The 14,179-nt window shown below is 42.9% G+C and overlaps 1 protein-coding gene across 1 annotated transcript in view; it reads right to left on the reverse strand.

Moving 5' to 3' along the window:
* dlgap2a (discs, large (Drosophila) homolog-associated protein 2a) overlaps positions 1-14,179 on the reverse strand; it is a 249,928-nt gene that overhangs the window by 89,670 nt on the left and 146,079 nt on the right. The window contains exon 5 of the mRNA XM_063183538.1: positions 2,042-2,253. Coding sequence (XP_063039608.1) covers positions 2,042-2,253 — 212 coding nt within the window. The remainder of the gene's footprint in view (positions 1-2,041; positions 2,254-14,179) is intronic.

Raw genomic sequence — 14,179 nt, forward strand, 5'->3', positions numbered from 1 at the left:
GGAGTGATGTAAACCAAATGCACTCTTAGTGCTGTATTGTCAAATCTCAACTATGTTATCCCACTAATGGATTCATAATCTGATAACATTATACCATTATCCAACAGTAAGTATATACATTTCCATTGTGGAAGAAATGTAATTAAGCCTGTGGCAGAAAGAAAAAAAACGAAACAGGAAGACTCCAGGGTCCTCTTTTAACTACATTATTATAAATATGTTAGCATGCTCCAAATATGTCTGCATTGTCCTTGGCATTGTCAGAGGGCACACATAGAATCGTGTATGGCAGTGGTTCTCAACTGGAACAGTCTTGGGACCCACCATTTTCCACTCTCATTCCGTTGCGACCCAATTTTTTAGCGTTCAAGTCAATTCAATGCAATTCTCAAAATGTAACTAAGACTCGAGTGACTGGTTGCATGCTATCTATCTCGCATAAACATTCAGATTGTATCTATGACGACAGATGACACGGAGTTCACTAGCCTATCAAAATAAAAGTTGTAAATTGTTGCAGGAAAAGTTGGATTTTTTTTTTTTGAATTACTTTTTTTTTTCACCAAGGCTCCGCGACCCACCTATGACCCCTCCGCGACCCACTTTTGGGTCGTGACCCACCAGTTGAGAAACACTGGTGTATGGTCAAAGACATAAAGAGTGCAAAAAATCGGCAAAATAAGCATTTAAAATATTCTATTATTGTTGTTATTATTATTATTATTATTATTATTATTATTATTATTATTATTATTACTGTCTATTATGTCATTTTGGACTTCTGACCTGGTCTGTATTTTGCGAAGGAGCCATTTTTACAACTAGGCAGTCAAAAAATGTTCTTGTTCAGTTGTTAGCAGCTGTGCACATGTCCCATACAGCTTCTTGAATGCATACCAGGAAGTCTTAAAAAAATAAAAAATGTAAAAACATAAAATTCCAGTCTGACATGATGTGACATTGAATTGGAAGCCTGACAAGCTCACACAGCAACAATATTAAAGGGACACTGTGCCGAAAATGGTCAAAAAAGGTACTGTGGCAACTATGCTGCTCACTGAAACTGGGTTGGCTATCACTAAATTTGATATTTACATGAAAGTTTACTAAGTAATAAATAAATATTTTCTAGTATGGCCCAAGTATAGTCATTTTTGGAGCTAAAAGTGGCTATTTCTGGAAATTCAAAATGGCGGACCATGGAGAAGATCCCCCTTTTCATGTATGAAAAACACAATTTTTCCAGTCATAATGAATACTAAGAATTTGATGGTGGTGGAAAGTATTCATGAAAAAGGTAACATTAGTGAATAGGCAGCATGAATTCTGGAAATAAACAGCTACAAATCTCACACATTAAAGACAAAAAAATCTTTCCACTGACTAACAGCAAAGGAGTACATCTTTTTTTTTATCTTGGAGCGTGAAAATAACAAAACAAACAAAAGCGTGTTTATTAGCACAATATGCCTTTTAAACTCCATTCTAATGGCCTGAATGTAGAAGCATATGCTACAGTAGGTCGTCTGACACCTAACTGCAGTACACAACATCTGCCTCCAGCAGTGACAGCTTCTAGTTTACGCACTTACACAAAAACAAAACTGAAACCAGAAGTTGACTGAACTTAAAATTTTGCCACACATAACAAGAATCCGATACGAGCAAACAATTTTCTAAACAGAAAGCAAAAAGCACTTTAACTGTACCTTTTCAAAACTCAAACCAAAAGTCGATTTGATTTTACACCTATGCACGGTTGTGGCGAGAACACAAGACACCCAGACAGATGCAAGTGAAGTGGGGTTGACATGGGACACAAACAGGAAAGAAGAAGCGAGAAGAAGAAGAAGAAGAAGAAGAAGAAGAAGAAGAAGAAGAAGAAGAAGAAGAAGAAGAAGAAGAAGAAGAAGAAGAAGAAGAAGAAGAAGAAGAAGAAGAACAACAACAACAACAACAACAACAACAACAACAACAACAACAACAACAACAACAACAAAAAGGGTAAGACCTCGTGCATGATGGGATAGTGGTTCCTCACCTCTGGTCGGAGAGCTGCCTCTGTAGCACGGACTTGACGAGGGCGTCGGAGCGGCTGCTGGTCTTCTGCGGCGAATTCTTGGGGCTGGAGTCGGACTCACCGCTCTCCTCGTCACCCATGGCCTTCACGTAGCTGCTGCTGCGCATCCGCCGACATGGGATCTCATCGTCCTTGCCGCCGCCTGGGTAGCCGCTCCACTCATCCTGAGGCACCTGCAGCAAAGGGGGGCAAAAATACCATAAATACGTAAAAACAAGGAAAGACTGCCGTGACACTCTTCTAAATAGGGTGGGGCAATATGGGGGCAATTTGGGTTTTCCATGGCATCTCATCGTCCTTGTTGCTGCACGGGTAACCACCACCGCTCTCATCCTGACACACCTACGAAAAAAGGGGGCCAAAAAATTTCCATTATGTCCCTGTTAAAGCAAGGGAAGACTATTATTTCCCAATGAAGAATTATAGCACTCCTCTAAGTAAGTAGATGTCTAATAGATGTCTTAGGTCTACAGAACCTCCTCTAATGGTTGTGCCTAGGGTCAGGTCGAAACAGGGTGAAATAGCATTTAGTCATGATGCTGCAAAATGCTGGAACCAATCTTCCTGTCCAAATTAGAACTGCCCCAACAGTATCTTGTTTTAAGAGGGAGTTAAAAACAGCTTTATTCTCATCTGCCTTTGGTGATGATTAGTTAATTACACACTATCTATAACACAATATAGGTTTTTTTCTTCTCTTTTCTCTATTCTTAAGCACATATAAAGACATTTATGTATGGTAATGTTGCTATATAAATATTTTTGATTGATTTGATTTGATTGATAAGTAGGGTGGGGTAAGATGGGGGTAATCAGGGATAGCTGTCCCACTCATCCGAAGTCACCTGTAACAAGATAGCCACCTGTGAAGAAACACTTGTGACGACTTACATTTGCCATGTGTCATTGCCACACCACTCTTCAAGGACAAGGACAGGGAGTTTTGTTTTTCACATGCATAGAAATGAACATGCTGCGTAATAAAAGTAGTCTGCTTGCACTGTGTATACTGTAAGCTAGAGCAGTGGTTCCCAACCTATGGGTCGGGACCCCCCTTATGGGTCGCCAAAGATCCACAGGGGGTCGCGGAGCCCTCTTGATTTTAAGGGGTTTCGTTTTAAATATATATAGCCCATGTTGAATAAAAGACAAAGCATTTAACTAATAAATGCATAGACGCAACAAAATGTAAGTGCTATATTTGACCAAAGACGAATTGAGGAATAAAATAACTAAAATAAGTTTTTGCAGGAAACAGAGGGCATCTTGTGACTCCGTCTCGTGCAGGCGCTCGCGTGGTTGGGTGACCAAAGCTTACAATAGTAAAAACATGGGTCGCTTAAGAACAAGGCCGACAGGCGGACAACAGATGCGTCCCTCTATGCCGGTTCCAACTATGCCATTTTCCCCCCCAAACGCCCCCTGGCCTCCTCCTAGCCTGTCAACGCCCCCCGAGGTCGGATGTACTTTTTGTTTATTGGTCATCATGGACACTCCAAATATTGTGGCAGGCATTTTTGCAGTTTAGGGTATAATAAGCTTATCATCATTCTTGGATTTGGAAAAGAACCATAGGCTATGATTTGAAATTTCACATAGCCTAGATGAAGTAGGCTACATTACAAATTACCAGACATTTATTAGGCCTAACAACCTTTAGTATCACGCCATTTCAGCATTATGTGCATGTGGGAAAGAATCTAAACATCGACAAATAATAAATAAATAAAACCGTTTGGGTGAATCATGCGCTTATGGGTTGACCCTTAGGTGAATTATGGACTCTTTTTCAATACCAGCTTCACCGTCAAGGCACAAAGCAGTGAACTTCCGTGCCAGAGTTTATCAAATGCACACGACTGCAAAGCCGCGTTCTCTCCTGTACTCTCCCTGAGCGCAACGAAAAGCACCATTGCCCTTCCAAATGGCAGTTGGTTTGATTTTTTAAACTCACTGCATTTTTTTTAAAAACACGCATTTTGTACGTGAAACTCAATTACCCAGAATGCTGCACGTGAGCTCTCTACCCGGGTGATTCTGGAAAACAAACATGGCGGCAACTCGCTTTACTACCTTAATAATGTGTTAATCCGACGCTAGATTTCTTAACTGATGAAAATCGAAGGCAGAAATCAACATTGTAGTGTCTAAATATGAGGTCGATTGGTCTATTTGTGGCGTACATCACGATCGGCTGAGTTGTTGGCCTGACGTTTGTCAGTTAGCCTGTGGCTAGGCTACTTTTCGCCAACGTTAGCATCCGGTTTAGTATAGAAAGGCTATGCTTGCACGCATTCGCTCCGGTCCAAAATGGCAAGTCTGCCGCCTTGTGGCCACAGGAAGGAACAATTTAAAGAAAGCGTTTCAGACGGACAACAATTTAATGAAAGCGTTTCAGACGGACGGACGGACAGACAGACCCTGTTATAGAGATGCTGGACGCATCTAAAAAGGTTGGGAACCACTGAGCTAGAGGCACATGTGAAAAACGGACCAAAATGGTGCTTTCAGTCACTGTTTAAGATTACTGTACATCATGGAAAGTTGACTGTAATCACCAAGAAAATAATGATAGTATTCTTTTAAGCAGGGTTTCAGCATATAGGGACAACAATCCTATGAGATCTCCTCATCTTTGTTGCTAACTGGGTAGCCACCACACGTATGCTAATGCACCTGTAACAAGGCAGCCAAAACCACCACTTATGACCACCTACCAGGCGGACTGGCCATCTGGCATAACGGACATTTCCCAGTGGGCCCCGCACCCTCGTGGGCCCATATTTTTTTTACATTTCTGAAAATAGGGGCCCACGAGGGTGGGTCATGATGAGGGGCCCCTTTAACCCAAAAGTGTCTGGGCCCTATTTCTCCCCGCTCTGCCCTGCCACCTACAGATCACTTAAAGGGGTATGCCACTATTTTGGGGCTTAATACAGTTCAAATAGTTGGCCAGGGTTTGTAAAGGTGGTAAAGTGTCCTATTTTTCATATAAGCCGTTGTCTTGCTTTAAGACAAGTTAAAAGAGGGAGCATGTCGCTAAGCTAGTGAAAGTCAATGTATCCATGTAGCATGCTACAATGCTACACGGATCCATTGACTTTCACTAGCTTAGCGACATATTCCCTCTTTTAACTTGTCTTAAAGCAAGACAACGCTGAACATGAAAAATAAGACACTTTACCACCTTTATAAACCCCAGCCAACGATTTGAACTGTATTAAGCCCCAAAATAGTGGCATACCCCTTTAAAGACGACTTTTTTCATATTTCATATTTCCTGCCCCACCCCACTCGTCCTGAGGCAGCAGTGGAAAATGGGCCACAGATTAGCTTTTCAAGTCAGTGTATACTGTAGGTTACAGCAGGGGTATTCTCATGACCGTGAAAAGGATGATGGCACTCTACAAGCTTGACAAGTACAGTAGGTCTGATGGAGTAACTGTCTCTCTCATCCTATGAAGAGTCATATATGAAAAGGGACCAAAACCTCCCAGAAAAGGTTCTGTTCACTACACATTTTAATGTATTTTAGGGGCTTATATGCCTTTATTTGACAGGACAGTGTGAGATGGAGACAGAAAGCGAGTGAGACAGAGACCGGGAGGATCGGGAAATGACCCCAGCCGGACTCGAACCGGGGTCCCCGTGGGCATGCAAGCCCAAATGTGGGGGGCTTAGCACGCTGCGCCATAGCGCCCCCCACACTACACATTTTAAACGATAATGACAACATAAAAGAGCACTTGACTAGGCTGGGCAGTTTGCTTCCCACTCATCTAGCCATATGTGAAGGAAGCCCCCAATACACTTTTACAGTAAGTCATACTTTATGTTACAATTGGGGCATGACTCACCGCTAAGGAAGGAAGGAATGATACTCATTTAAGCAACTTTTGTTCATTTTGAATGAATGAATGAATGAATGAATGAATGAATGAATGAATGAATGAATGAATGAATGAATGAATGAATGAAACTTTATTGTCATTGTACAGGTACAACGAAATTGGTAAAGTGCAGATGCTCACGGTGCTTAATATATATACTATATATATATATATATATACTGTATAAAAATCATTAAGATTTTAAAAAGTCAGCTGTGCAAAATTAAGTGTGTAGATTTCTTTTGGAAAAAAACTGTCTTTTAGTAACAGTAAACTGTTCATTGTCATCTCCAGTGGGGCTTCTAAATGGCATGCATACCTTGTCAATCTATCCTATGTACAGTGTGGCTTGCACACAATATTACAAACGTTTATACCCACTATCACCATAAATAAGATCATATACAGGATAAGATGGTCACTGTTATGACAGCACCTTTGGTCGCCTACTTGACCACTTTGAAGAGCGCTTTTATTCATTTTAAAAGGAGCCATTTGGAGATGGAGAGGTCCACATGGTATCTGAATGGGGCTGTAGAATTCAGATGAGAGAGCTCTCACAGTCACACGGGGACACAAAATGGGTCCATTCAGAGCCTGTCTTCCCACAAAGTCCCCTTTTCAAACATGGGAAGAAGACACACTACTGTGTGGGACGAAGGAGCACTCTCAGTGACAACCTGTCTGTCCGTCTGTTTCAGTCTTTGTAGTGTGAGATTTGAGAATTCATATGATGTGTATATAAAATTATGCACACACAAACACAGACAATCAGCTCGGCAGAAAGCCAGAAAGACATACAGTAGACGCATTTTATTTTATATACAAGTTAGAGAGAGAGTTTTATGTGCAATTTTCCCATTGAGAGTAAATAGAATGGAGGCCAAAATTCTATTTCATTGTTGAAGCCAAGTTGGAGCCAAGGTTGGACCCAAAAAGACCAAAAAATGGCCAAATCCCATTCATTCCTATGAGAGACATAAAACCCTGTATCTCCCTTAAATGCCACTGCAGGGGGATAATTTTTCGCTCAACTAGTAGGTCCCCTTGCTCTCCAACTTACCAGGGTGGTGATTTTTTGTGGTGATGTTTTGTTTTAGAGAGATATTAAAAGTTAAATTGACCAATGAGCATCAGAACATTGTTTGATTGACCGTTAGAAGTCTTGTTGTTGTCCAATCAGCACCTGCGTTTGGCGTTGCTAAGGTGGAATGTAAGTTGGAATGTTCCCAAATCTGGCTTCAAAGCGTTGAATGGCAAATAGCGTTGATTTGGCGTCCATTCTATTTACTGTCAATGAATTTTCCTTACAGGCAGCAAGGTGTACCCATATACGAACAATTTCTCTTCTCAACAGAAATATAAAGAGTAGCCGTGGTTATAAAGTCCCAGCAACAAACACTTCTTCATAAAACACAACCCATTTTACGACTATAAAAAAAATCTCCTCGTGAAACTTTTTTTTTTTTTTTTTAAACACAAGAACAGGTGCTCCATTGAACAGCTTCCTCTTTTAAAACAGGCCTCATGAAAAACACTTTGGGGGACCTGAGACAGGAAGAGAGTTAGTCATTCTGTCACTGTGCCACCATGCCAGGCAGGCAGCCGCCCAGCCCTTAGCCAGCTATAGTCCCCGCCAGCCAGAGAGGAGCATGTTAAAGTGGACCTTGTCGACCTCTGCACTGACAAATCTATGTGTGGCGGAGGCAGCGGAGGCAGCGGAGCTCTCCTGGGTTGCAGGGAGGTAAATTGTCTCAGCACTTAGAGGACAGGGAGCGTAGAGTCCCACTCCCAGACAGTCGCCATTGACTGACTGCCGTTACAGAAAGTCGGGGGCCTGTTTTTGGCATTAGACAAGCACATCTTCACTTGAGGTGAACAACAGAATTCAATTATGGCAACTGCTATGCTGAAGGCGAGGGCAGAGTCAGGCTTGGAGCAGGCTTTTTAGACACACAGACACGCACGCAGGCACACACACGCACACACACACACACACATTCTCTCTCGCTCACACAAACCAACCTAGTACATGCATGCCAGACCACAGGGTACCCATTTGCCCTCAGGCACACTAAACATTTTGTACCAAAGTGAGACAGCGCGCGCGTTTGTGTGTGTGTGTGAGTGCGTGTGTGTGTGCGTGTGTGCGTGTGTGTGTGCGTGCGTGTGGCTGGCTTTTGTCCCCCAGGTATGGACTGTGTGAGGAAGAGGACATTTATAGTTGAGAAACAGAGAAAGCGAGAGAGAGAGAGAGCGGCGAGAGCGAGAGAGAGAGAGCGAGAGAGAGATTGAAGGTACTGTATGAGTTCAGTGCAGCTGGCAGCTGCAGTGTCTGCATAATATAGTATGCCCACTTTCTATTCTGTTACCTGTTTTTAAACCCAGTATGCCATTGTGAGACAGACAATGTTTTCTGCAAGAATTTGTCCTGGTGGGACAATGAGGTACACCCTCACAGTGACATTGACGAGAGCGTGTGCTGTTTATTTGTATGCGACAGAGCAGACACAGTTGGTGTAGTATCCCCTGACATGTAAATCCGTGACAAACGCTCCTCACTCCCCTCTCATTTAGCTAAATTGGTTAGGCCCATCTCTCCCCCAACCTCTCTCTCAGAGCCGCTCTCATCTGTCACATGACAGGACATGCCATGGCTTCCTTCCCCCAACACACAGCTTATCGCAATAACCGTCGACCGACACCTGACATGTGCTTCTCATTACAGGCAGCCGACGCCATGCCTCGCATGATCAGCCATATGGGCCGGCCCCTCTTCGAAGGCATCCTAGAAAAAACGGGGGGACAAGAGGGAAAAAATAAACGATATAGACGATGCTCCTCATTATGTGATTTAACTCCTTCATCCATTGACATGACAATTCACTATGCCCAATGTATGCGTAGCACCTTGATGCACGCCGTACCTCCTGTGGGACGTTGTAATAGACAGTGAAAGTTAACTACTATTGTATTACACTACTATGACAGTGCACGGAGCCTTTAGTAATACATTACGACTTTGTCATTGCCATTCTACTAACAGCTCATTTATAAAGTCGTGTCTTAAGGGGTTAAAGGTGCACTGTGTACTGTAGGATGGTGGCCAGAGTAGATATTGCAACTATGTTGATCATTGAAACTATGCTACCTATTGCCAAATTTGATCTTTTCATGAAAATGTATTAATCAACCAATATTTTCCTGTACTAGTATGACCACAGGATAATAGAAGTAGAAAATGGAAGTTTTGCAGCTAAAAATGTGTGGAAATTCAAAATGGCAGACCATGGAGAAGATCCCCCTTTCCATGTGTGAGAAGTGCAATTTTCCCAATCATAATGAATACTTATAATTTGATGGTGCTGGTAAGTATTTGTGGAAAAGGTAACATTTCTGAATGTACGTCAGGAATTCTGAAAATAAACTACTAAAAATATTAGTAGTTCACCTATTAGTAGTTAGATAAATTCACCTTTAATGCCTTTCACAGCTGTAAAATTGAATCATCTTTAAATATGATGCCCAGATTCCCAGATTCTCTAAGATTCCCAGAGTTACCAATGTGTTTCAATACAATGAATGACTGTGAACATTACTGTTAATCACAAATGGATGTAGAATGAATGCAGTGCTCCATTGGTAGCCCTCATAATATATTGTGTGGTTAGTTGTTATGTGTGCAAGGGGGAAAGAGTTGACAAGGCACTCAGACCATCCCTCAGGCTGGTTCCTACGTCAACAGCGGAGGGTTGATGGCGTGACGCCTAATAGTCTTAACAGCTCCTGGAGATAATAATAAGACGTCACCTCCATTGCTCTGTTTTTAACAAAAGTCCTTCGCCTGCCTGCGTCTGAGTAGGGTGGAGGTGGGAGAGGGGGCGAGGGGTAGAGGGGAGGGGGTTGCTGTGCCACCACACTGCTGTAGCGACAGGCTGGCTTTTGACTTCTCTAATGATCGCTATTATAAAAGCCTGATGATGGGAATTTGGCAGCTGCCGCTGTGGTGACTTATTACCAAAGACACAGGTCAACAGTGTTGAGAGAGTGAAGATGGACAGAGAGAGAGAGAGAGAGAGAGAGAGAGAGAGAGAGGTGGAGGGGGGGAAAGAAAAAAAAACGAGAAAAAAGGTCAGAGAGATTACGCTGATTTTTCACGCTCCAGCAGCAGTGACAACAACACAGAGCACCATTTGAAAACGGCGGTGCCATTCGAAGAAACTGCTGTGCAAAGAAACTCGTTTGATTTAAACTGTAAGCGGAGTCAAACGTGGAATTAACAAGCAACGCCAGCCTCCAAAAAATAACACGTTGACATTTAAAAGGCCATACTGCATACTGCACACAGACAGACGCTTACTCACAAAGAAAAAAATCTATTCGGTCAATTACGACGAGGCCCGGATAGTCATGGGAAAAAGAACTTGAGAGAACACAGACGTGAGAGCTCATTGCCTTATGGGGGCCATTCTAATTTAATGGTGACCAAGGGTGTTTGAGTTATTCCTCTTATTATTCACACATATTAGTGTCAAACTGAAAAGTGAATACATTAAGTGCACACATGTAACTTCTTCTCACAAAGTGTCCCCTCTAACTCTGGGACAATTAAAATCCTCCAAAGCAGTAGGGTAGAGTAAGGTTATTGGTCCCGAAGGAAATTAAAGTGTCCAACAGCATACATACATTCCACACTGCACGACAGATTAAACACTGTAGCATGCACCTTTAGGCAGGATATTAGGCAGAACAAACATCTATCATCCATCTGCATGCAAGAGTTTTCAAAGTGATATACAGAAAAAATATCATTAAAAGTGATATATGTACGTATATTGATGTGTTCATGGTTCTGGGCACTGTCATTTCCCCTGGGATAAATACACCCTTTCTGCTCTACTACTCTACTTGTTCAGCAGTTATGATAATGTACTGTATCACATCAGCAAATACACCTGGCCCATGTCTGCATAGCACTGAATTGCCAATCTGAGGATGTTGCATGTTACTTGTTCTCACAGGGTATGAAAGCTCCATCCAATCCCATTACTTGAAAGTATTGTTAACATCAAGCAGTGTCCCTACTGTTTACGATGTGCGTGAGAGTTGTCAACATCAAGCAGCATCACTACTAGTACAGTATGTGTGAGAGTGCTGTAGTGCTGTAGTAATGTGTGCGTGCATGGTTCTTCACAATGTAAATGTGCATTGTGCTCTATCTGTCTACTCTAGACGTTACCGCAGTACAACTGTATGTTTGAACAGTTGCATCCATCACCAATTGTTCCCATGAGGCATTGTTTTGTTTTGTCTCGCTACACTCTTTGTATATGGTTGAAATGACAACACAAAGCCTACTTGACTTGACTACTATATACTTAGCTGCTTGATCATGCATTTCCCTACAACACTCGGCACGCGCCCACACACAGGCCTAGGGTACACACACACACACACACACACACACACACACGCACGCACGCACGCACGCACGCACGCACGCACGCACACACACACACACACAAACACACACGTTTGGAGGGAAAGCTCCCCTAGTAAACAAACACGAAGAACAAACATGTGCTGTGTATACACACACTTGAGTCTTTGGGTTAATTAAGTCTTCGAGGAGTTTTGGTATTTTTAGACATTTAATTAAGGAAAAATTGCCAGAGGATGGGTGCAAGCTGTGATGAGATTTGTTTTAATTTGAAATGAACTGACGAAGTAAGAGGGAGATTGGAACGCAGGAGATGGAGGACTTTGTGCTTCTCCTCGTCCGCCTCTTTTGGGGAGGGGTGAGATGTGTCCTCCCACAGCTGTCCACCCTGACACCAGTCCCAGTCGAGGGACACAACTTGAAAAACGAAGCCCCCACTAGAGGTGTGTCGTTCACGAACGAGCCGGTTCTTTTGAACGGCTCCCTGAAGTGAACGATGGGAACCGGATCACGGCTGGGGGAGCCACTCTACTGTTATTTCGTTCATTTTTCATTAATTTTAAGCACATGACCTCGACCAAGAGTAATTACATTTGGGAAAAAACACAATTGTTTTTTAAGAGTGGCAAAAACCGTCTTTAGAAGCTGGAGAATAATCAGTTGTTGTTTGGACAAAATTACCTTGAGGTGGAGTCAAAATATTACATTCTAAACACTGAATAAATAATTTCAAAAAGAGCCAAAAGAGCCAGTTTTTTGAACGGCTCTTTGAAAGGAACGAGCCACTAAGATCCAGATCCCGCTAAAGAGCCATAAATCCCATCTCTAGCCCCCACTTCAAACTCTCCCAGTACACAGCTGTCTCAGTAATGGGGGGGTCACTGCTCCAAAGCAACAAGCAATATCGTAAACACTCAAAAGATGAGAGTGCAGCACTTGCCAATACAGATGGAGAATGGGAGGCAACAGTGAACTTTAATTAAGAGTTTAGGAGTTTGGACACAGACTTGACAGCATCTACCACCATTGGGAAATATGTACAATATGTGTATGAGTGAAGAGAGCCAGCGCTCTCTCTCGGGCCCCCTCAACCAAGTCTTGGCTGCCCTTGACGAAGACATCTACCCCTGCATGTCTCCATTGGTCCTCTGTTTGATTTACTGTAAGTCAATCTGGAACAGAGTGTTGGCTAAATGTTGGTCTACGGGAGGACAGTTTGAGTGTGGGGGAACAGGGCGAACAAAGGGGTCGGTTGTCCCGGGCCCAGAGAGACAGGGGTGGTGGTGCAGATTTGGTCCTCATTACATTACATGTATTGGATAAGGGGGACCTTCAGATGACTTTGTCCCAGGCCCGGCCAAAGCTGTCAGCAGCCCTGTATGTGATGTGTATGTGTCGGAAAATGCATTCATGCATGCTCATCCTGGGTATAACACTTTGTATGCGACTGGGAGAGTAGTCATGCATGCTCATTCTTCATCCCCTCAGTTAAGCAACTCAGCCAAGGGAGGCAGTCTGACAGAACAAGCTGAGGCTGATGACAAGCTGTGCTGCTCTCCCATGTCAGACTGATGCAGATGCAGAAGGCAATAAGAGCCAGCATCAGTGTGTCTTGCATAAGGATGTCGCAGACTCCCCAGTGGATGCCAGAGGGGAGGGGACTGTCACGGAAGCGGTGTGTACACCAAGGGACAACCTACGCTACCTGAGCGTCGAAAGTCACACTGTGAATAAATCGTCTAAAGCAGTGATTCTCAAACTATGGGCCAGGGCCCACTGGTGGGCCCTAAAGGTATTCCAAGCGGGCCTTGAAATCATTTTCCAAAAATAATAATCATATTTTGGTGTGTGTTGCTGTTGATTTATTTGAGTTTTATTCTTAATTGGGTAAGAGGTGGGCCCCGAACATTTTTGACAATTTCGAGTGGGCCCCAAGTTGAAAAAGGTTGGGAACCCCTGGTCTAAAGCGAATTCACCGGGAGTGGAGCGACCTGAGAGACCAGAGCGAATTTCAGCCATTAAAGTCAAGCTAATAATATGGTAATGAGCTATGTCAAGTCAAGTCAAGTCAAGTAGGTTTTATTGTCAATTTCTTTACATGCACTGGTCATACAAAGAATTTGAAATTACATTTCTTGCTTTCCCATACAGACATAGACTAATCTAGGTAAGGACATAGACAGTATAGACATAGACAGTACTTATACATAGACTTAAGACAGTATGGACATAGACAGTGCTCATACAGACATTTAAAGTGCAAGACTGGACAACAGAAGACTTGTAGAGGACATACATTAAGAGGTATTGTTGTGCTTTTGTGCTTTTCCTAAAAAAGTCCTTTATAGCGTTCTGACATGGTAATAGTAGCATTTTGAAGAAAAATAAATATTAAAAATGTGACGTGGTTTGGCAAAGGCCAATTGGAACACTCCTACTTCTGAATGCCCCAGGCTGACAAGTCAAAGCCGTTATGTGATTAGCTAAATCAAACATGTCAATGTCACGTCGAGATCGAATAAAGGGAGTTCATGCCGAAACTTCTTCAGCGACCTCGGCTACTCAGGTCACGTACCGTAAATAGTTTCTGGTGTAGCTTAATGCTTCGAAGCAAACATGGATGTGTTCATTCAACCCTTAGAGAGTAGGGCCAAATGCACTCTATCCACCTTCTTACGTCGCTCCAGGGACAGATTATGACTCCATGGGCCCCCGGGCCAGACAATAAGAAATGTATTGTTCCCCTCCATGGGTGCTACTAGTTTACAA

Source organism: Engraulis encrasicolus, chromosome 19 (genome assembly GCF_034702125.1).
Source record: "Engraulis encrasicolus isolate BLACKSEA-1 chromosome 19, IST_EnEncr_1.0, whole genome shotgun sequence".
Lineage (NCBI taxonomy): Eukaryota > Metazoa > Chordata > Actinopteri > Clupeiformes > Engraulidae > Engraulis > Engraulis encrasicolus.